The sequence below is a fragment of the Nycticebus coucang genome, chromosome 5 (assembly GCF_027406575.1).
Source record: "Nycticebus coucang isolate mNycCou1 chromosome 5, mNycCou1.pri, whole genome shotgun sequence".
Classification (NCBI taxonomy): Eukaryota; Metazoa; Chordata; class Mammalia; order Primates; family Lorisidae; genus Nycticebus; species Nycticebus coucang.
The window spans coordinates 63,769,654-63,793,541 of NC_069784.1; the positions used below are offsets into that span (position 1 = coordinate 63,769,654).

The 23,888-nt window shown below is 41.1% G+C and overlaps 1 protein-coding gene across 1 annotated transcript; it reads right to left on the minus strand.

Moving 5' to 3' along the window:
* Positions 1 to 1,566: 1,566 nt before the first annotated feature.
* Positions 1,567 to 23,833, minus strand: SRSF12 (serine and arginine rich splicing factor 12). The gene is made up of 5 exons (XM_053590902.1): positions 23,555 to 23,833; positions 11,490 to 11,596; positions 8,988 to 9,089; positions 8,685 to 8,826; positions 1,567 to 2,012 (listed from the first exon to the last, which is right to left on the minus strand). Exons 1-5 carry the CDS (start codon positions 23,617 to 23,619, stop codon positions 1,643 to 1,645), a joined length of 786 nt encoding a protein of 261 aa, XP_053446877.1. The 5' UTR covers positions 23,620 to 23,833; the 3' UTR covers positions 1,567 to 1,642.
* Positions 23,834 to 23,888: the final 55 nt, after the last annotated feature.

Genomic DNA, 23,888 nt, shown 5'->3' on the forward strand with positions numbered 1-23,888 from the left:
CGTGAATACAGAATAAAGACTCTGTAATTCCCAGTTATTATTAAAGATGACTGCATTTATGTGTGTGACCCCAAACATTTAGAAAACATTAAAAATTACTACTAGTATTTGTTTTACTTGTTCAGACTAACCTTTAAATTTTCAATAGTACCACATAATTTTATAACTAGCTCTTATTACAACACTTTAAAGAGTTGTAGTTTTGAAATAAATTTTGCTATGATTAAATAGATAAAATCTATTCATAAAGTACACTATACATAAATTTATGGTATTTGTCTAAATATTACCAGCACACAAATTATTGGGTGAAGTTTCTTACATACAGGATCTAAAATGCAAAGACAAATGAGATTTGTATTCAAAACAAATACAAGCAACACTGCCTTCTATATACCGAAAATATAAGGCAGATTTTTTTTTCTTAAGCCCTGTAGATATAAATATTAACTGTATGGGTTGAGAACTTTTAAGTTTCAATAATATAATTCAACAAAGTATACAAGTAGAGCTCTATAAATATATCCCCTATAATAATCATATGCAAAACCATTTTATTACAAATACTACCAAAACCCTTTGAAAAACAAACTATAAACAAATTTTAAAAGAAGTTATTAGTTATAATAACTACAATTGCAATAAATATCAACAAAGTTATTTGGCTTTGAAAAATGAAGGGCAGTGTAATGTAAAATTTAAATACTGAAAATTTGTTTTTTGAAGATGTACTTTTGAGTATCTTAGTACAAGGTACTAAACACTTTCAAAAATAATAAGAATTATTCTATACAATTTAAAGGTGAGCTAGAACTCTAAAAATAAAAAATTAGATGAAAAGTAGGTATGTAGAAATAATGGTATAAAATATGATTTTGTATAAAATGTGTCACTTTTCAAATGGTAAGGCTTATATGAATATTTTTGGATTGTGAGTGTTGCACATAATTTTTAGAGAAGTAGTCTCAAACCATTCCAAATCCAGTATTTCTCAAATATTTTGACATTTTTAAAGTAGACATGGTATAGGATGCATTTTTATGTCAACTTACCTATACTGTTCTACCCCCAAAAATGTAACCTTCTTTGAGCTCAGGACAAAATGTATCTTTTGAATGTTTTATCTCTATATAAATTCTACCTACTAGAATGTCAGAATTCTGTACTATGAACCAATGTCCATCAGACATTAAACAGAAGACGCAAAAGAGACATAGGTGTCAAACAGTTTAAGTCCGAATTATGCAATTATACAGTCAGAATACTTTTTACATGAAAGTGCTTTAAAGTCAAAATATTTTTGTAAAAGGTAATATTGGTATTACTAATACTTAATATCCAAGTAGAATTTTTAAAATTAGTGCCATTTTACCCATTTCCTTTGAAAAGAACCCTTCTACCACAATGTAAACAAAAAATGGTCCATAAAAAATGGTGATATTAGATACTTCATAATTTGTGGTGTGGGCCCTTGAGTTGAGACCAAATCTTGATTAATCCAAAGCTAGAGAGATTTATTTCTTCCACATGCCCAAAGTAACTAATATCAAGTCACATTTTCTGTAAGCCTTGAAGAATTTTTATTTAACATAATGAGAGGTTTAATAACTTAAAGACTACGTAGGGCTCTTTCTATTGCTGTTCACCAACTGTTTTTATGACGATAACTCCGAGACCTGGAATGTGACCGGAAATGAGCCTGTTTTGCTGATTGTGCTTTAGTCTCAGAACTGGTATACCCTTTGGGAGATGTACACGGGGATCTTGCGATGGAGTCAGAATGTCTTCCATGTGATCTTGATTTTGTGCCTGAGCTAGTCTGCTTTTGAGGTGAACTTGATTGTGATTTTCCCATTGACTTGGACCTCTTTTGTAAGGACTTGGACCTTGACCGTCCTCTAGAACCAGAATTCCTTCTTGGAGTTCTTGACTGCCTTTCTGAGGTAGACTGCCTTGGTAGTGATTTGGAACGAGATTTAGAATGGCTGTAAGAAAATCGCCTGTATCGAGACCTGCAAACATCCACAATGTTAGAGCATATTTTTCACACAAAACAAGAGGTCAGGAAACAATACTTTCAGGAGCTTATATACTTTATATAACATTAGTTATGTTTTTACTAGATAAGCTAAAAAAATTATAATTTTATTATGCATGCTTTTATTTCAAACGTGAGTATCAAGTTTATAATATTTGTTATACTAGAATATATGACCAGAAGATTTTTAGTTTGCTGGATATATCCTAGATGGCTCAATTCTGGAAAATGATCTACATATTTAGTTTGGGTTCACAACTCTTAAGAAATACAAAAATCTCAGCTCGGCATGTGTGGCTCAAGCGGCTAAGGTGCCAACCACATACACCTGAGCTGGCAGTTTCGAATCCAGCCAGGCCCATCAAACAACAACGACGGCTGCAACTAAAAAATAGCCAGGCATTGTGGCAGAAGATTCGCTTGAGCCCAGGAGTTCGAGGTTGCTGTGAGCTGTGATGTTACAGCACTCTACACAGGGTGACAGCTCGAGGCTCTGTCTCAAAAAAAAAAAAAAAGATACAAAAATCTCAAGGAAAAAAACATTTAAAAAGAGAGAGAGAAAGAACAGAAAAAAAACATGTAAAGTTTATCAAATAATGCTTATAAAAAGAGAAACCGAGATGCAGGACTTCTAGGTCCTGCCATGAAAGAGCAGCTTATACTAGGCTAACTTCTCATAGAAAATAGCTATATGAAAAAGCCACACACATTTATGGAACAACTGAAGACACTGGAGAATAACCCACACAAGCAGGACCTGCTTGGCTCATTTTTTCAATTTTAAGACAGGGTTTTGCTCTATTGTCCTGGGTAGAGTGCCGTGGTGTCATAGCTCACAGCAACCCCAAACTCCTGGGTTCAGGTAATTCTCTTGCTTCAGCCTCCCAAGTAGGTGGGACTATAGGCACTGCCACTTTTCTATTTTTAGTAGAGACAAGGGACAAGGTCTCACTCTTTTTCAGGCTGGTTTCCAACTCCTAGCTCAAGGGACCTACCCACCTCAGCCTCCTAGAGTGCTGGTGGTACACTCATGAACCAGTGCACATCACTTGGCTCTTATTACTAAGACCATTTTTCAAATGATGGTATAGGAAAATTGAGCCAAATCAGAAAATGGCTATTAGGACTATCAAAATGTCTGGGACTTGAGATGAAAGAACTACAGCCCAAAAGGAACCCCTAAAAGCTGCCTATAAATTCTCCTTAAAGTCACTGGCCATCTTCTGATTGTGAGACTTCAACTGGATAATTCAAGAACTGAGCTGAAAGTTTATCAGACACCCAGTGCTGAAGAGAGAAGCTGGAGTTTCAGCCTGTAACAGGTCAAGGAAGCTTGGGCAACAACCCAAGTTTTCAATGGATAGCCCAGAAGGGCCACATGTGCACACTGGACACCTGCGCCCGCAGGCATGTGCTGATTCTCTGAGGACTGTCTGGCTTATCTGTGGTGCCGAGAAAATGTGCTCATCAGCTTTCTTTAGTGTTTTTTTTTTTAAAGTGTAGCCCAAGGCAACTCTTATTCTTCCAATTTGTGGCAGAAAAGAAAAAGGATGGATACCCTGGGGATACCTACAAAGCCAAAATACATCAAATTTAACGATACCTCAAACCAAGCCTTAATAGGATCAAGGTGATATGCCAATATTCTGCCTATTAGAAGAAAACAACTCTCTTTGGAGGATGGTAACATCATGCAAAGCATCTATAATCTTTCATTCACAATGTCCACCATCTAATAAAACAAATTGTGAGGTATATAAAAAAATAGGTAAAAATGACTAAAAACAAGGAGAAAGGCTGGGCAAAGTGGCTCATCCCTATAATCCCAGCACTCCAGGGAGGCCAAGGCAGGAGGATCTCTTGAGCTTAGGAGTTTGAGACCAGCCTGAACAAGAGCGAGACACCTTCTCTACTAAAAATAGAAAAGTGGTAGGTACCTGCATTCCCAGCCACCTGGGAGGCTGAGGCAGGAAGTATCATTTGAACCCAGAAATTTGATGTTGCTGTGATCTAGGCTGAGGCCCTGGCACTCTAGCCTGGGTGACAAAGAAAGACTCTGTCTCTCTCTCTCTCTCTCTCTCTCACACACACACACACACAAAATCTATAACGGAGCATAAAAGATATGTAGTACACAGTCACATGGCAAGAGGAAAGGCTCAATAGGGCAGAAGCAATATTTGCAGATATAGTCACCTGGAATGTTCCAAAACTAACAAAAGGCAGCAATTCACGATTTTAAAAAAGCACAATAAACCCCAAGTAGAATTAAATACAAAGAAAACTACACTAGGCACATCACAGGGAAACTGCTGAAACCAAAATCTAAGAGGAAATCTAAAAGCCACCAAAGAATAAAAGATAAACCACCTTCAAAGGAGTAAGATCAACAGCTAACTACAGATATCATAAAACAACTGAATGAAATTTTAAAGAAAGAGAAAAAATTCCTGCCAACATAGAATTCTATCCCCAGCAAAAATATCCATCATGAACATAAAAACATTTTTCAGTCAAACAAAAACTGAGAGAATTCACTGTCAGCAAATGTGTATGGTAAGAAATACTAAATACAGCTTGGACAATAATAGGACCCCCTCTCTACAAAAAAAAAAAAAAAAGAGAGAGAGAGAGATAAGAAAAATTAGCCAGGTGTTGTGGTATGTGCCTATAGTCCCAGGTACTCAGGAGGCTGAGGCAGGAGAATCACAGAAGCCCAGGAGTTTAAGGCTGAGGTGAGCTATGATGATACATTCTAGCCCTGACAAAAGAGAAAGACCCTGCCTGGAAAAAAAAAAAAAAAGGAAATACTAAGATTTGGGGCTGGGCCTGGTTGCTCACATCTCTAACCCCAGCACTTTGGGAGGCCAAGGCGGGAGGATAGCTTGAACCCAGGAGTTCGAAACCAGCCTAAGTAACATAGTAAAACCCCCTAGATTTACAAAAAAAAAAGTTAGCTGGGTATGATGGCAGGCACTTGTAGTCCTATCTACTTGGGAGACTGAGACAAGAAGTTAGCTTGAGCCCACAAGTTCACGGCTGTAGTAAAGCTATGATCACACTGCTACACTTAAGCCTGTCTCTAAAATAAAAAAGAAATACTAAATATTCTTAGACTAAGGGAAAATGATTTTAGATCTTAACACTGAACTAGAGAAAGGAAAAAAGAACACTGGAAAGTGTAACTGTATTGACATGGAATATATCCTGGAACAAATGCAGTCTTTTAGAAATTAAATTTCATTCATGCTATACAGTTGTAGAAAACAAGATGGGGAAAATGTCCTTGAAAAAAATCCTAAAGGGCATTGTATTTGGAATATAGAAAAGGAGGTTGAGGGGCAATTTACCATTCTTCTATACACATTCATCCACATAAAGTCAACAAAGATTTACAGGACACCCAACTATGGGCTAGCAACTACTGCACAGCGCTGGGGACAGACATACGAATAAGACAAAAGTCCTTGTTCCTCAAAGAGTTCATAGTCTAGTGCCAGCAACAAACTAGTTTTTTCCTACATCCACTGAAGGCAAAGACATATGACTCTTTTCAGTCCAAGGTAATACCACATATACTATATACTTAAAGTGTATGTTAGGGTTACACGTATTCAGATCCATATACATACATACAAACACACCCACCCACACCCAAAATCTGATGCTTATGAGTACTTTGAAAGCTAGGTAACATTTATGTTCTCTACAATACAACTTTTAAAATGAAAAAAACCTGGGTCAGGGAAGATAAATAGTAGTCTTTTAACTAGTACAAAGCAGAACAGCACTGTCTTAAAAGATGTGGTCCTTTCTATTCCTGACACTCCATGATTTAGGACACTGATAGCCACTTTTGTGGGTTTTTTCCATCCAAGTGTTATTATACATTACTCTCACTAGAAGGCATAACAATGTGAATATCTATCTACCTTACTAAGATTAATCTGGAGGGAAAAAATGGGTTAACTAAGGCACTAATGTATTTGGAGACAAATTCTTTTACTTTTTTTTTATTGAGACAGAGTCTCACACAGTAAAGCTATGTGGCGTCACAGCTCACAGAAACCTCAGACTCTTGGACTCTGACGATTCCCTTGCCTTAGCCTCCCAAGTAGCTGAGACTACAAGCACTCACCATAACACCCAGCTATCTTTAGAGACGGGGTCTCACTCTTGCTCAGGCTGGTCTCAAACCTGTGAGCTCTGGCAATCCACCCGCCTATGCCAAATCATTCATATTGTATATACCCCCCACATCATTTTAAACTTAGGATAAACTATACACAGGTTGAGCATCCCTCATCTGAAAATCCAAAACTTTGGGGGCACCAAAATGACTCCAACAAGTGGATATAATTCCACAGCTGACTTCGTGTGACAGGTTGAAGCTAAAACTTTATTTCTTGTACAAAATTATTAAAATATTACATAAAATTACCTTCAAACTACCTATTTAAGGGGTATATAAAACATAAATGAAGTTCATGTTTAGAGCTGGGTCCCATCCCTGCGATGCCTCATTATATATACGCAAATATTCTCAATTCTGAAAAAAAATATGAAATCTAAAACAATTCTGGTCCCAAGAACTTTGGATAAGAGGTACTCAACTTGTACATGTATATACAGAAATAAGTAAAATTCACATTAATCTGAACTGTTGAACAGCATCCCTTACAATATTCAGGTCCTCTGTGAAGCCAGAAACAGTATAATTGGCATTGGTGTTGCTTTCCTGTACACAAAGCATATAAATGAAAAAAAAATTGCATATTAATTTGCTTTTACCATGTTTTAAGTTCTATTAACTTTGTATCTGAGTGTAGAAACTAAATGTGTATCACAGGCTAAATCTCAAATAGTCAATCAATGGAAAAATGGCTTTCCCTTAGCCATGAGACCAACTGGATCATTGTCCATAAGATACAAGGGAGGGGCTCGGCACCTGTAGCTCAGCAGCTAGAGCGCCAGCCACATACACCAGGGCTGGCAGGTTCGAACCCAGCCCAGGCCTGCCAAACAATGACAACTACAACCACCCCACCCCCCACTACCCCCCAAAAAAGCCGGGCGTTGTGGCAGGTGCCTGTAGTCCCAGCTACTTGGGAAGCTGAGGCAAGAGAATCTCTTAAGCCCAAAAGTTTGAGGTTGCAGTGAGCTGTGATGCCACAGCACTCTACCAAGGGCAACATTGTGAGAGTTGAGACAACATTACTCTGTCTCGGGGAAAAAAAAAGAAAAAAAAGAAAGGGAGGTTTACATTGTTACTCTACCAGAGAAGATAACAAAAAGGCTCAGTTTCCAAAATATAGTATGGCTGTTTCTAAACAGTCCTTCACCAGTCTTGGTAACTAGCAGTCCAATACTGACCTGGGTTCTTTTGGCTTATAAAAGAAGCTTAGAACTTCCCACCTTCACGCCAACCCAAGGACAGGCCAAATTAAAGCATCTGGTTCATATCAGAGAAGAGGTACTTCTCTGACATGTAGGATTTCAGAACTCTGACTGGGCCTTATTTTCTAGAAATCAGGATTTTGAGGTGTGAAAAAGTCACAGAACTTAGATATGATTCTCTCTTATCTTTCTCTTCCACTTGGCTGGAGGAATAACAGGCCACTTCACAATCTTGTTTTTAAAACCAGAGACTTGCTTATGGTAATGATGCTCTTTTTAACTCTGGTATGTGTATACCGTATGTCAGACCTTTTACTGTTTAGGCTCTGGGAGTTAAGGAACAGAGGAGCTGTGAATGAAACTGAACAACTCTGATGACCAGCTTTGATTTGAAGCTATGTGAGGCTATCTAGCTTAGGTTTTACATGTGGTCCAGGAAGCCAGCCTTTTTATTACTCACAGGGTGAGGATACCGTTATAAATGCTAAGCATTTTCTAAGATCATTCTTTAAGAATGAACACAATTTTGCCTCAAAATTAACATGCCTATGAAAAATTATACCATTAAAACTCAAAACAAGAAAAAAAAGAGAAAAGAAACTCAAAATAAGTACTATAAATGTTTATTAATTTAGGCATGCCAATATAATTTCAGTTATTATTTCAATAGCTTTACCATTTAGTTTCCACTGTGATTTACTATTATTCTAATAGAAACAGACTATAAATAGACAACTTGCAAATATCACCCCCCATTACTACTTTATATGTTGTCTTCAATACTGCCATACTTGAAATTTATTCTTGATAATAACTTACCTTTTATAAGTAAATTGATTTTTATTAACTTTGGTCAACCTCCTTTTACAAAAGATGGTATTTCTCATGAGTTTAGTCACTTTTAGAACTTAAGATTCCAAATCCTTAGGCTCATTTAGGAAAATTTACCTAAAATTCTTCACCTTGTTTGGTGAGCCTATCTTCTTCTGTATTTTGCTTTTCCTTTGGCGTATGTAATCTTCCCATTTAAAAGGTTAAAGTTAAGTCTGTCATGAAATAAATACATTGGAAGGTATCCAAAAAACCCAAGTTAAGTAACAATATATGATAAACAGAGAAAAGCATTTCTTTCTACAAAAGCTGATTATTTATGTTTATTAAACAAAATGATTTGAGTGGCCTGTTTTTAAAATGTTTTCCAAAAAAAGTAGAAAATGCAGTTTTCAATCCTCTGTGTTTTTGTACTCACTCTTTAAGGCTATCAGAACGCCTCCTGTTTCTGCCCCATGAAGAACTCCTACTTCGAGTTCTTCTTTGGCTGGGGCTTCTTGATCTCCTATGATCACTTGGAGAACAAGGATGACGTTCTTTTGATTTCATTTGGCCTGGTGCTAGAATATAAAGAACAAGACTTACTAACATAATTCATGACCTGAAAACTGCAGTGCCACTCAACTAGCATCATTTTCAGAAGAATTTTACGTAAAAAAACCTGTCATTGCTGAAACTCATTCTGCTGAATAAATAGGAGCTAGTGTTTAGTCACACTTACTTTTGCGATCACCTTGTGCAAACTGTATTTCAATCTGACGGCCACACACCCACTTTCTATTGAGGTTATAAAGAGCATCTTCAGCATCTCGAACATCTTCAAATATGACTAGCTGTTAAGGACACTTTGAACATCAGATATCAAGTAAAAATATTTCTAAAGTATTATTTCCATGTAAAAAGAAATTAAGAGAAAAAAGTTCAAGTTATTAAGCTTACAGCTCCAATATGAATAATCAGAAAGTTTACTTTATTGAAAACAAATGTCCCATTATGATGTAGAAAAAGTGAGTCTGAAAATAAAAAGTGAAAATAAAAAGAATATCCCTGGTAGTTCTGATAGTGGTTAAGAAACAAAACAAAAAAAACGAAAACGTGTAACTGTACCTTTATAATATATGTAATGTAACATAGCTACAATATGCAAGTATAAATAGAAACATGTTATGGGGGGAAAAGCCCCAAATTGACCAGCATTATAAAGTAAACTGCTTAGGACTCACTCCCTTCTTTCAGATAAAGGATCCATCAGATTTTTCACCGAATATCAGCATGCAGGAGCTTTTATTCTGAAATTAAAATTACTTTCTCATTAAAAAGCTTTTTAATTATGACATTTAGGAGAAATTACTTATAATAAATAAAACTGCATATACACAAGAGAGTTAAAACAAAAACTGATTTTATCCTTTAAAAATGATATCTAGGCTCGGTGCCTGTGGCTCAAGTGGCTAAGGCACCAGCCACATACACCTGAGCTGGCAGGTTTGAATCCAGCCTGGGCCCGCCAAACAATGATGGCTGCAACCAAAAAATAGCAGGCATTGTGGCAGGCACCTGTAGTCCCAGCTACTTGGGAGGTGGAGACAGGAGACTCGCTTGAGCCCAGGAGTTTGAAGTTGCTGTGAGCTGTGATGCCACAGCACTCTACCCAGGGTGACAGCTTGAGGCTCTGTCTCAAAAAATAAATAAATAAATAAAAATAAAAATGAGGGCGGTGCCTGTGGCTCAGTCGGTAGGGCGCCGGCCCCATATACCGAGGGTGGCGGGTTCAAACCCGGCCCCGGCTGAACTACAACCAAAAAATAGCCGGGCGTTGTGGCGGGCGCCTGTAGTCCCAGCTGCTCGGGAGGCTGAGGCAGGAGAATCGCTTAAGCCCAGGAGTTGGAGGTTGCTGTGAGCTGTGTGAGGCCACGGCACTCTACCAAGGGCCATAAAGTGAGACTCTGTCTCTACAAAAAAAAAATAAATAAATAAATAAAATAAAAATGATATCTACCAGGGCGGCACCTGTGACTCCATGAGGAGGGCTCTGGCCCCCTATACTGAGGGTGGCGGGTTCGAACCCAGCCCTGGCCAAACTGCAACAAAAAAAAAATAGCAGGGCATTGTGGTGGGCGCCTGTGGTCCCAGCTACTGGGGAGGCTGAAACAAGAGAATTGCCTAAGCCCAAGAGCTGATGGTTGCTGTGAGCTGTGATGCTACAGCACTCTACTGAGAGTGACAAAATAAGACTCTGTCTCTAAAAAAAAAATCTACCTTTGAACCTACCACTTTCTTTTTTTTTTTTTGTAGAGACAGAGTCTTATTGTACAGCCCTCGGTAGAGTGCCGTGGCGTCACACGGCTCACAGCAAGCTCTAACTCTTGGGCTTACGTGATTCTCTTGCCTCAGCCTCCCGAGCAGCTGGGACTATAGGCGCCCGCCACAACGCCCGGCTATGAACCTACCACTTTAAACATTCCTTCATGTTTTTGTTTTTTTTCCTTTACGTTTTTACTACTTGGGATATAAGTATAAAAGGAACATAAAGGCAATCTGTATACAAACATCTGGAATTACATATATTGGTTTGTAATACCCTATCTAAACTTTCTTATCTATATAAATTATATGATATCAAACCTAACTGTAATGGAAACTGGCTATATATAAAAAAAATTAAACAGCTGTTATTTTAGGTTGTTCACTGGTTTAATTTTTTAAAAAATAGCAAACAGAAAAAGCTCAAGAAATGCAATACAAAATGAGACTTAGGCAATTACCTCCATGTCACTTGATCTTGAACCTTGACCTTTACTCTTTTAGGCTTGCAAGATGGACTTTATAAGAGATGAAGAACCAACAAAATCAGACTTGGCTTTGACTCTGGAGCTCTGAGTAAATGTAGGAAAGCTGAGTCTCAGCCTGGTGTTAGCTTTGTCTTTTGCTTGGTAAAGACTTCCCCTCGTCCAGGTCTTTAAATCTGGGTCCACCCTCCCTCTTTACTCCTTGATGCTTGAACTTTAGGTGCCTTTTGTCTAGGTTTATGCTTGGATCCTAGCTAACAAGTTGGTTCAAATGTGGGGTGCTTGCCAGCTACAGTGGACTGCTTTAGATTTTCTGAGATAAAAAAATAAACACATGAAATTAGGCAATTTTAAACTCATAACATGCTCATGAATACATATATGTATCAGGACATGTATGCAGTATATTCACATGCACATAGTAAATAAAGGATATTGAACATAAGCAAATCCTCGTGGGCGGCGAGTGTAGAAGTCAAGTGGAATGTAAACGTCTACTATAGGGCCATATCGACCAAACTCACGGCGCAAGTCCTCAGGCCTGAAGTGTTTTAGAAATAAGGCAAAGAAATATGAATAGCTAGATTAAAATATTTTGCCTACAGAAATCTAGTTCAAACCTTCAAAAGAAAGAACATCATCTAGACCAGAATTATCTAAAATTATTTCTCGTAAGAGTCACCTCAAGTTTTCAAAGGAAAGGAAAGGAAAAAATCAAGACGAAAAAAACAGATTCACAAGTCTCTTTCTTAGAGATTCTAATTCAGGAAGTCTGGGTTAGGGACTGAATATCTGTATTTTTGCAAATTCTCCAGGAAGTTGTTATGCATAATCAATTTCCAGAATAACAAATCAACCTCTGAAAGTTATTACCATTACAAAACTTTTTGTTATTGTTGTTGAGACAGATCTCACTTTGTCACCCTCAGGAGAGTGCTGTAGCATCACAGCTCACAGCAACCTCAAACTCATGAGCTCAAGTAATCCTCTTGCCTCAGCCTCCCAAGCAGCTGGGACTACACAGTGATTCTCAACCTTCCTAATGCTGCGACCCTTTAATACAGTTCCTCATGTTGTGGTGACCCCCAGCCATAAAATTCGTTGCTACTTCGTGTGTACAAAAATATGTGTTTTCCAGGCGGCACCAGTGGCTCAAGGAGTAGGGCACTGGCCCCATATGCAGGTTCAAACCCGGCCCTGGCCAAAAACTGCAAAAAAAAAAGAAAAGAAAATGTGTTTTCCGATGGTCTTAGGTGACCCTGTGAAAGGATCATTCTACTCCCAAAGAGGTCGTGACCCACAGGTTGAGAACCCCTGGACTATAGGCTCCTGCCATAACACCCAGCTGTATTTTTTAGAGACAGAGTCTTGCTCTGGCTCAGACTGGTCTCAAACTCAGGCAATCCACCCACCTCAGTCTCCCAGAGTGCTAGGATTACAGGCATAAGCCACTGCTCCCAGCCTGCCATTACAAGTCTTTACAAACCATTTCATTAAGAACACATTCGTTGGGTGGCACCCATAGCTCAGTGAGTAGGGTGCCAGCCACCTACACAGAGGCTGGTGGGTTGGAAACTACCCCAGGCCAGCTAAAACAACAATGACAAGTGCAACAACAACAACAAAAATAGCCGGGTGTTGTGTTGGGTGCCTGTAGTCCCAGCTACTTGGGAAGCTGAGACAAAAGAATCACTTAAGCCCAAGAGTTTGAGGTTACTGTGAGCTATGACATCACAGCACTCTACCAAGGGCGACACAGTGAGACTGTCTCAAAAAAATAAAGAACACATTCATTGGCCTCATTACAATTTTTATGTTTATGTTAATCTTGTTTTCAGATAGCAAGAATCAGATTCTGAGGAAGTCCTAAAATTATTTCTCAGACTTTAAAGAAAAAAAAAAAGCAACATAAACTAATTGTATTCTCAAATATGTCAATTATTTGAGCCTGCTATGTGCCTTCTGTGATAGGTTCAGCAGAGGAAATGCATAGCATATTTGCTGTTACAGAACTATAATTTAAATGCAAAGATAAAATATTTAGCAGTAAAACAGTTACACTGCATTTTTGTATTATTATTATATATTGTTTAGTTTTGTTTTGAGACAAAGTCTTACTCTGTTGCCCTGAATACATAGTTCACAGCAACCTCAAAGTCTTGGGCTCAAATGATCCTCTTGCCTCAGCCTCCCAAGTCACTGGGACTACTACAGACACCAGCCAGGACACCTGGCTAGTTTTTCTATTTTTAGTTGAGACAGGATCTCACTCTTGCTCAGGCTGCTCTCGAACTCCTGAGCTCAGGCAATACACCCACCTCAGCCTCTCAGAGCTAGGATTACAGGCATGAGCCACCATGTCCAGTCTATATATTGTTATATATTAGCCACTGTTCATTTTAAGACTACTTAATTCTTATAACCACTCTATGGTTGTTTACAGATGAGGACACAGATTAACCTTTCTAAGGTCACTAAACCAGCAAGTGACAGAGCTAGAACCAAAATTCCACAGTCTGACACTAGTCTGTAATTCCTAACCACCAGACCATATTGCCTCATGGAGGTTCATTAGGGAGTCAGCATCAATCTGTGAGCATAAAACATGTCTCACAAGGAACAGAAACACAGTACTTCAAAACATATACAGAGAAGACTCTAAGATGACTGCAAAACTTCTTGGACAAATGGAAGAAGATAGTGTCAGTGACAAAAATTAGATAGTTGGAAAAGTAAGATTGGGGAATGAGAAGAAGCAAAATAAGCAACTTTCAGGGTTAGAATTTGCAGTGATAGTAAACAAAAGTTCTATAAGCAACTGAAAATTGTGATTACATAAATGATACTAATTTTATTTTTTCTCAAGACTAGAAGAGAAGTCAGTGATTAAGGCTAGAGATGGAACTTAGGAATTATCAATATTATGACATACTTTATTTCATTTAATATTCACTATAACATGTTTGCCTATTTTTCTTTTTTTTTGAGACACAGTCTCACTATGTCACCCCTGGCAGGGTGCTGTGGCATCACAGCTCACAGCAACCTCAAACTCTCAGGCTTAAGCGATTCTCTTGCCTCAGCCTCCCAAGCAGCTGGGACTACAGTTGCCTGCCACAATGCCCAGTTTTTGTTGTTGTTATTGTTGTTGTAGTTGTCATTGTTATTTGGCAGGCCTCGGCTGGATCTGAACCCACCAGTCCCGGAGTATGTGGCCAGTACACTAGCCACTGAGCTACAGGTGACGAGCCATATTTGCCTCACTTAACAGAGTATTAATTTTAGAGAACAGAAACGATGTCTTTTTTCTTTTGCTTTTTCATTTAGTGAGTGCTTATTGAGCACCTACTTTGTGCCAGGCCCTAGAAATATGGTGAAGAACAAGAACAACACAATTCCTGCTCCCACAGAACACAGACTATGCAATATTCTCAACCATTCTTAAATATTGGAATCATCTATGAGATGATTACAGAAACAGACACCCCAGCCTGATCTATTTAGCATTTCCCAGATTAAATCTCAGGTTTAATTCGTTTTAAGGGTTTCATAGGCAATTCTGAAACTAAAGCAGGTGTTTTCACCAGCAGCTCTCTGCACCTTGTGTACTTGCTGGGCACACAGTAAGCACTCAGTATACATTTGCCTGTCAGTGAATGAACAGCACAACTGCTGTTACCGTTTAAGAGTTAAGGAGATTAGCCGGTTCCTGTGGCTCAGTGGGTAGGATGCCGGCCCCATATATCAAGGGTGGCGGGTTCAAACCCAGCTCCGGCGGAACTGCAACAAAAATAGCTGGGCATTGTGGCGGGTGCCTGTAGTCCCAATTACTGGGGAGGCTGAGGCAAGAGAATCGCCTAAGCTGGAGTTGGAGGCTGCTGCGAGCACTGTGACGCCATGGCACTCTACCGAAGACAATAAAGTGCGACTCTGTCTCTACAAAAAAAAAAAAAAGTTAAGGAGATTGAGGGTGGAGAAGTACCTTGCCCAGATGTTATACACAGCCAATAGCAAAGCTAGAACTCAAATGAAGGTCTTCTGAGCCAACCAATCCCATCAACCAAATTATGGTACGTCAGAGGAAAGAGATCCTAGATGATATAGAGGAGACTGCAGAGATGTGTGCCTTTGGTTTAGCGTCCTGGGAGCTAAGGGGGATAAGAGTCTTAAGGAACAGATCCTCTCAAAAGAGCTAGTTCCCATTCATTATCTCCAATCTTAGCAGTTGTTTTGTTTTCATTTCTTTTTGGTGTCATCTACTTTAACATTTAGAAAGTATGGAGAATAAACACACACCCCTGCATCCATCAAAAAGATTTATTTTATATCAATACTTGCCTTGTTTGCCATAATTTTCAGTATTTTTTTTAGAAATGAGACATTATGGCTGGGTGCAGTGGCTCATGCTTATAATCCTAGCACTATGGGAGGCTAAGGCAGGTAAGAGTTCAAGACCAGACTGAGCGAAGTGAGACCCATCTCTACTAAAAAAAACAGAAAAACTTGCTGGGTGTCCTGGGGACGCCTGTAGTCTCAGCTACGTGGGGGGCTGAGGCAAAAGGATCACTTGAACTGAAGTTGCTGTGAGCTACTGATGCCACAGCACTCTACCCACGGTGATTCTGTGAGATTCTGTTAGGAAAAGAAGGGAGAAGGGAGAAGGGAAGGGTAAGGGAAGGGAAAGTAAGGGAATGGAAGGGAAGGGAAGGGGAAGGGAATGGAAAGGAAGGGAAGAAGAAAAACTAGCCTGACACTTATAGCAGGAACGGAAGGGAAAGAAAGGAAAGGAAAATAAAAGGAAAAAAATCATTTGGCATCCATCTTTTTCCTGCACACTTGTATTTTTACCATAATGCATATATCCATAAATAGTTGTTTTACAAATTTTATATAAATGGAACCAAATTATTTGCATCCTTCTGAACCTTGCCTTACCCCTTTTAGATTTCTCCACATGAAGCTCCAGTTCACTCATTTTAACTCTATATAAATTTTGTGAATAAACCACAATTTATGCATCCATTTTTCTGTGGATGAACATTTAAGATATTTCCTTTTCTAAATTTTGTGTTTAAATTGCAAACTACACTGCAGTACACATTCCTGGTGCATGTGCTTCTTGAACTCTGCCAGAGTTCTATGGGATGTGTTGGCAGCAAAGCCATCTGTGGGCTGGAAAGTATGCCTATCTTTAGCCTCATTTTCTGTTCTCCAAAGCAGCCAAACTTACACTTCCCAAAACATGTGTTAAAATTCCCACTGCCCCACCTCCCATTAACATCTTTCAATCCATCATTCTGAATGAAGTAAATGGGTATCTCATGGTTGTTTTAATTTATTGATGGCGCAAAATCTTCTCATACTTAGGTGTTCAAATTTAATTTATTGATGGTGCAAAATCTTCTCATACTTAGCTGTTCAAATTTTAACAACTAGGGGTACAATTGCAGGGCCAAAGAGGATGTATACAGTTTATGCAACTGCCAAGCATTTTACAAAGTGTTTATAACGTTTAATACTCCCATTAGTAAAGAACAAATGTTCCATGTGGGGCGAAACTTGTTAGCTCTTGGTATTGTCAATCTTTTTAATTTTAGCCATTCAATGGTTGTAGAGTGAGATCTCACATTTCCCTAATGACAAATGCTACTGAGCACTCTTTTTTTTTTTTGAGACAGAGTCTCAAGCTGTCACCCTGGGCACAGTACCGTAGCATCATAGCTCATAGCAACCTCCAACTCCTGGGCTCAAGTGATTCTCCTGCCTCCGCCTCCCAAGTAGCTGGGACTACAGGTGCCCACCACAATGCCCCGCTATTTTTTGGTCGCAGCCGTAGTTTGGCAGGCCCGGGCTGGATTCGAACCCGCCAGCTCTGGCATATGTGGCTGGCGCCTTAGCCACTTGAGCTACAGGCACCTAGCCACCAAAATAAATTTAAAGTTAACTTGTCATTTAGGAAAAGCCTTTGATGAGGATTGCCTTAAATCTATAGATCAATTTGGGATAGAACGGATAACGATTTGTTTTCCAAACCATGAATATAGTGTATCTATGCATTTACTTCGGTCTTTTGATAAAGCTTTCTCTTAGTAATATGTTATAGTTTTTCACTGCAAAGGATTTTGTACATTTTTTGTTACATTTACTCCTAAATATGCTTTTTTGTTTGTTTTGGGTTTTTTGGAGACAGAGTCTCAATTTGTCACCCTTGGTAGAGTGACGTGGCACCATAGCTCACAGCAACCTCAAACTCTTGGGCTCAAGTGTTTCTCTTGCCCCAGCCTCCCAAGTAGCTGGGACTACAAGCACCTGCCACAACGCCAAGCTATTTTTAGAGACAGGTTCTCACTCTTGCTCAGGTTGGTCTGGAACCCTTGAGCTCAGGCAATCCACTCGCCCTGGCCTCCCAGGGTGCTAGGATCATAGGCGTGAGCAACCAAACCTGGCCGCTAAGTATGCTTTTTGATTTTATGGTAACAAAATTGTTTTTTAAACTCATTATTTTCCATTGTTTGCTGTTAACATATAGAAATTTATATTGTATCCCAATAATTTATTACAGTCATCTATATTGTTTCCCAATAATTTATTACAATCATTATTATAGTTTTGTTAATTCCTTAGTGTCTTCTTTGTAAACAAATATGTCATCTAAGAATGAGGACCAGTTTTATGTCCATCTTCCCAATTTTTGTCCTGTTTTTCCTTGCTTTTTTTTTTTTTTTCTTTTCTTTGAGACAAAGTCTTACTCTGTTGCACTGGCTAGAGTGCAGTGGCATCATCCATAGCTCACAGCAACCTCAAACTCCTGGACTCACAAAATCTTCTTCCCTCAGCCTCCCAAGTAGCTAGGACCACAGGCACCTGCCACAATGTCTGGCTGTTTTTTTAGAGACAAGGTCTCACTCTTGCTCAGGCTGGTCTCCAACTTCTGAATCCTTCTCAGCTTCCCAGAGTGCTAGGATTATAGGTGTGAGCTGCCACACCCAGCAGCCATCCTTGTCTTATTCCTGGTATTAGAAGGAAAACATTCAGTCTTCTACCATTAAATACGATGTTAGCTATAGGCTTTTCATAGATGCCCTATACTAAGCTGAAGGAGTTCCCTTTTTATTCCTAGTTCACTGAGACTTTTTATCATGAATGAATTTTGTTTAATGCTTTTTCTATATCACCATCAAACATATAGCCTCACATACACTGTCACTAACAAATGCAGCTAAATAGTACAAGACAGGACTGTTTAGCATCTTGATTGTTGCACCCCACAAAAGATATTATGTATCAAAATGGGAATGCTATATTCCATTAGTATACAATATTTGACTTTTAAAAACATTATTCCTCTGGGTGGCACCTGTGGCTCAGTGAGTAGGGCGCTGGCCCCATATACTGAGGGTGGCAGGTTTGAACCCAGCCCCAGCAGGTTGTGGCGGGCTCTTGTAGGGACTCCTGTAGTCCCAGCTACTCAGGAGGCTGAGGCAGGAGAATCGCCTAAGCCCAAGAGCTGGAGGTTGCTGTGAGCTATGACACCACGGCACTCTACCAAGGGTAACAAAGTGAGACTCCGTCTCTTAAAAAAAAAAAAAAAATTATTCCTCTACACAGTAAAAAAGCAGAAATATTAAAATTAATATTTTTCTGAGTTTACATCTTATTTCATCAGTGGGGAAAAAATAACACATTTTAAAACTTATTTTTAAAATTTCTTCAGTTATTGTGCTCAATTTCATTTCTGTCAAATTTCACACTACTCTACAATGTCTTTTAATATCTTCTGCTTTACAGTACTTATTAAAATGAACACCTCAAACATTTTAAATAAAATTGGCTTTGTTTTAAAACTGTCTTATTAAATAAAATGTGAAAAATATTTGAAAATAGGAAAGAGGGCAGCGCCTGTGGCTCAAAGGGGTAGGGCGCTGGTCCCATATGCCGGAGCTGGCGGGTTCAAACCCAGCCCCAGCCAAAAACCACAAAAAAAAAAAAAAAAAGAGGGGGGAGTGGCACCTGTGGCTCAAAGAGTAGGGCACTGGCCCCATATGCCGGAGGTGGCAGGTTCAAACCCAGCCCTGGCCATAAAATGAAAACAGGAAAGAAGAAAATGAATCAAGTTCTACCACCCAAATGAATTCCTTTCTAGTCTTTTCTATATTTTCCCTTTCATTTTTTTATACATGTTTCTGTCAATGCCAGACCCCATATGACAGTGGTTCTGTAAGATTATCATGAAGTTGCAGTATCCAAGTGTGCCATTAAAAAAAAAATCTTTTAGGCAGCGCCTGTGGCTCAAAGGGATAGGGCACCAGCCCCATATGCCAGAGGTGTGGGTTCAAACCCAGCCCTGGCCAAAAACTGCAAAAAAAAAAAAAAAAAATTTTATACTGTATTTTAAGTGTACTTGTGTTTAGATACACAAGTACTTAACAGTGTGTTACAACTGTCTACATTATTCAGTATAGTAGCACACTGCTCAGGGATTTGGCCCAGGAGCCACAGGCCACACCACGTGTCCTCGGCGTCTAACAGGCTTTACTAGGAAGGTTTGTGTTCACCCAGTGATCAAATCACCCACAGACAAATTTCTCAGAATTTATGTCCATCATTAAGCATACCTGACCATAAGTGAAATCATACTACATGTAATTTTATACCAATGATTTTCTTTATAAGCATACTGAAAATATTAAAACTAATTTGAAGTGTGTCTAGGTGTCATATAGCTAGTTAACTTGCACTACGTGTCACCTTGTTTCTTTACTTTTTTTTTGAGAAAGTCTCGCTACATTGCCCTCAGTAGAGTGCTATGGCATCACAGCTCACAGCAATCTCCAACTCTTGGGCTTAAGCGATTCTCTTGCCTCAGCCTCCCAGGTAGCTGGGAAAACAGTTTCCAGCCACAACACCGGGCTATTTTTTGTTGCAGTTGTCATTGTTGTTTAGCAGGCCTTGGCCAGGTTTGAACCTACCAGTCCCGGTGTATGTGGCCAGAGCCATAACCACTGAGCTCCAGGCATCTAGCCTATATGCCACCTGTATCAAAAGGTTGTTAATACAGGTTACATGTAATGATTCTACTTTCATAATACCACCTACCAGCTATGCAATCTGAGGTATGATACTTAACCTCAACCTTGGTTTCTTTTTTTTTTTTTTTTTCGTAGAGACAGAGTCTCACTTTATGGCCCTTGGTAGAGTGCCGTGGCATCACACAGCTCACAGCAACCTCCAACTCCTGGGCTTAAGCGATTCTCTTGCCTCAGCCTCCCGAGTAGCTGGGATTACAGGCGCCCGCTACAACGCCCAGCTATTTTTTGGTTGCAGTTCAGCCGGGGCCGGGTTTGAACCCGCCACCCTCGGTATATGGGGCCAGCGCCTTACGGACTGAGCCACTGGCACCGCCCTCAACCTTGGTTTCTTATCTGTAAAATGGGGTAACGATCATATAGGAATATTGTGAAAATTTAATAAGATATGTAAAGTTTTTGTATAGCACCTGGCACATGGTACTTAAGAAATGTTATTGAGGGCGGCGCCTGTGGCTCAGTCGGTAGGGCGCCGGCCCCATATACCAAGGGTGGCAGGTTCAAGCCCGGCCCCGGCTGAACTGCAACCAAGAAATGGCCGGGCATTGTGGCAGGCGCCTGTAGTCCCAGCTACTCGGGAGGCTGAGGCAAGAGAATCGCTGAAGCCCAGGAGTTAGAGGTTGCTGTGAGCTGTGTGATGCCACAGCACTCTACAGAGGGCGATAAAGTGAGACTGTCTCTACAAAAAAAAAAAAGAAATGTTATTGATTATTGCTTCATTAATACAACATTATCTTCTAGATTTTGACTGCTTGCCAGTGGCAGCACTAAAAATTGGTGAAAAATGGAAAAGAAAATCAATAAATCTCAATTATCAGTCTCAATTACTCAATAGTGGATTACTTAGACCACAGGTTTCACCTGCAGAGGTGTTCTGTTCAGGCTGCACAGTGTTTAAACATTTTTAGAATGTGTGGAAACATAAACCTGCCAATATTTTACACTTCTTTTTTTTCTTTGAGACAGAGTCTCACTATGTTGCCCGGTAGAGTGCCATGGCGTCACAGCTCACAGCAACCTCAACCTCTTGGGCTTAAATGATTCTCTTGTCTCAGCCTCCCAAGTAGTGGGACTACAGGCGATCACCACGATGCCCGGCCATCTTTTTTTGGGGGTTGTAGTTATTATTGTTGTGTGGCAGGCTGGAGCTGGGCTCCAACTCCCCAGCTCCAGTGCATGTGGCTGGCACCCTAGCCACTGAGTTACAGGCACCAAGCCCATTTTACACCTCTTAAATATAAAAACTGGAACTTCATATGATTCAACTTAATAAATACTAGCATTTTTCTTTTTTTTTTTTTTGGGACAGAGTCTCACTTTGTCACCCTCAGTAGAGTGCTGTGGGCGTCATAGCTCACAACAACCTCAAACTCTTGGGCTCACTTGATTCTTGTGCCTCAGCCTCCTGAGTAGCTGGAACCACAGGCGCCTGCCACAATGCCTGGCTAGTTTAGAGACAGGGTTTCACTCTTGCTGGGGCTGGTCTCAGAACCAGTGAGCTCAGTCAATCCGCCCACCTTGGCCTCCCAGAGTGCTAGGATAAATACTAGAATTTTACAATTGAGTTTACAAACACGTATTTAGGTTTCAGACTTCTCTTGAAAATTAGGAAAATGTGGCAACAAAGAGTCCAAATATCTGCAGGGCAGCTATCAGCTGAGCCTAGCAGCAGATGCCCCTCTCTTTAGATAACACTTGTCCTTTTCCATTCGTGGCAGTCCATGTGCCTCATAATCAGACAAGTTCACTCATTTATATTATTGTGTCTGGCCTCTATGCCATTAGAATTAGAAATTTATGGGGTTTTCCTTTTTCTTTTTTTTTTTGAGACAGAGCCTCAAGCTGTTGCCCGGGATAGAGTGCCGTGGCACCACAGCTCACAGCAACCTCCAACTCCTGGGCTCAAGCAATTCTCTTGCCTCTGCCTCCCAAGTAGCTGGGACTACAGGCGCCCTCCACAATGCCCAGCTATTTTTTGGTTGCAGCCTTCATTGTTGTTTGGTGGGCCCAGGCTGGTTTCCAACACGCCAGCTCAGGTGTACGTGGCTGGCGCCTTAGCCGCTTGAGCCACAGGCAACGAGCTTCCCTTTTCTTTTTTTTCTTTTTTGGTGAAACTAAGACCTTAATGGGGGCAGACACTCGGGAGAAGATTCAGTTTGTTCAGATTTCAAGTGATCTGTTTAACTAAGGGATTTTTTCCACCCTGGCCAAATCGCATATTTTGGTTGGTGTTTTATATGTATTGATAAACAGGTTGAGAGAAGAAATGTAAACACAGGCATCTTTTAAACATTAACTCACAGTCTACAGTTGTGACATGTATATTTGTGGTAATCAAACAAAAATACTTAACATTTATTTACTTCTTTTTTTTTTTTTTTGTAGAGACAGTTTCACTTTATTGCCCTCGGTAGAGTGCCGTGGCGTCACACGGCTCACAGCAACCTCCAACTCCTGGGCTTAAGCGATTCTCTTGCCTCAGCCTCCCGAACAGCTGGGACTACAGGCGCCCGCCACAACGCCCGGCTATTTTTTGGTTGCAGTTTGGCCGGGGCCGGGTTTGAACCCGCCACCCTCAGCATATGGGGCCGGCGCCCTACTCACTGAGCCATAGGCGCCGCCCAACATTTATTTTTCTTAAAAGTAAATTACAATACTCCAGATAACTAGAGTCAAGAGTTGCACATACCATGTTATTTGTACCCGTCTAACTCCAGGTGAGTCATTAAGGTCTTAGTTTTACCTTCCCGTCGTGCACAACAAGATAATATCCAACATCTAGCAAGGTTGGAAGGGGAGTAAATTAAGGCCAGTAAATGAAAAGTCTATTAACGTCGCACCCCCTTCCCTCCGCCTCCTATCAAGAGAGAAGCGCTGCCGGAAGAAGTCATTCATTCTCCAGATGTGCGTTCAGACGCCGAGTAGAAAGGACTCCTGACCGGGAGCCGGGCGGCCGCTAAGCATCAGCATCCACCAGGTGAGTCCGTCCCGACCGTTACTGATGCTGCACTCAGAACTTCACAGAGAAACGTGCAGCTCTCATTCCCCGAAGTTATCTTTTGTGTTTAGAATAAAACTGCATAAAGAATAACATTTAAGCGCACCATTTGTGGTAGATCAGAACCCGGGAAGGACCCGAAGGCCCGAGTGCGCATCGTGTTCTAACCCGTTCCTGGGCCGCGCGAGCAGGGCCGGGCAGCGACGCGGAGCCGGGACGCCGGAGTCCGGAGCCGGGAGGACGGCGGCGGCCGGCGCGGCCGGGGCGCGGGGAGAGCGGCCTGCTCGGCCCGGGCGGCGGAGACCACCGGCGCGTCCGGCCGCCCCGCGCAGCCTGCAGGCCCCGCACACCGCGGCGCGGCCGTTGCCCGCCCGCCCCGCCCCCACTTGCAGCCGCCGCCGCCGCCGCCGCTCACCTGGTGGCGTCCGCAACGTTCCTGACGAACAGGGAGGTGTTGGGGGGCCTCGTGTAGCGAGACATGACGCCGCCTCCGTGTTCTCCGCCTGTGGCCGCGGCCGCCGGACCCGCTGCGCCTCTCCCGCCGCTGCCGCCGCCGCCGCTGGAGCTCCGCGGCCCCGGCGCGACCCCTCCCGCGCCCTGGCCCCGCCAGCGCGCAGCCGCAGACTGGGAGGTGCGCGGCGCAAGCGGGTCCGCGGGGACCGCCGGGCGGGGGTTGGGGCGGGGCCGGGGGCGCGTGAGGGCGGGGCGGGGGCGCGCGGTGTGTCCGGAGGGCGGGATCCGGAGGGGAC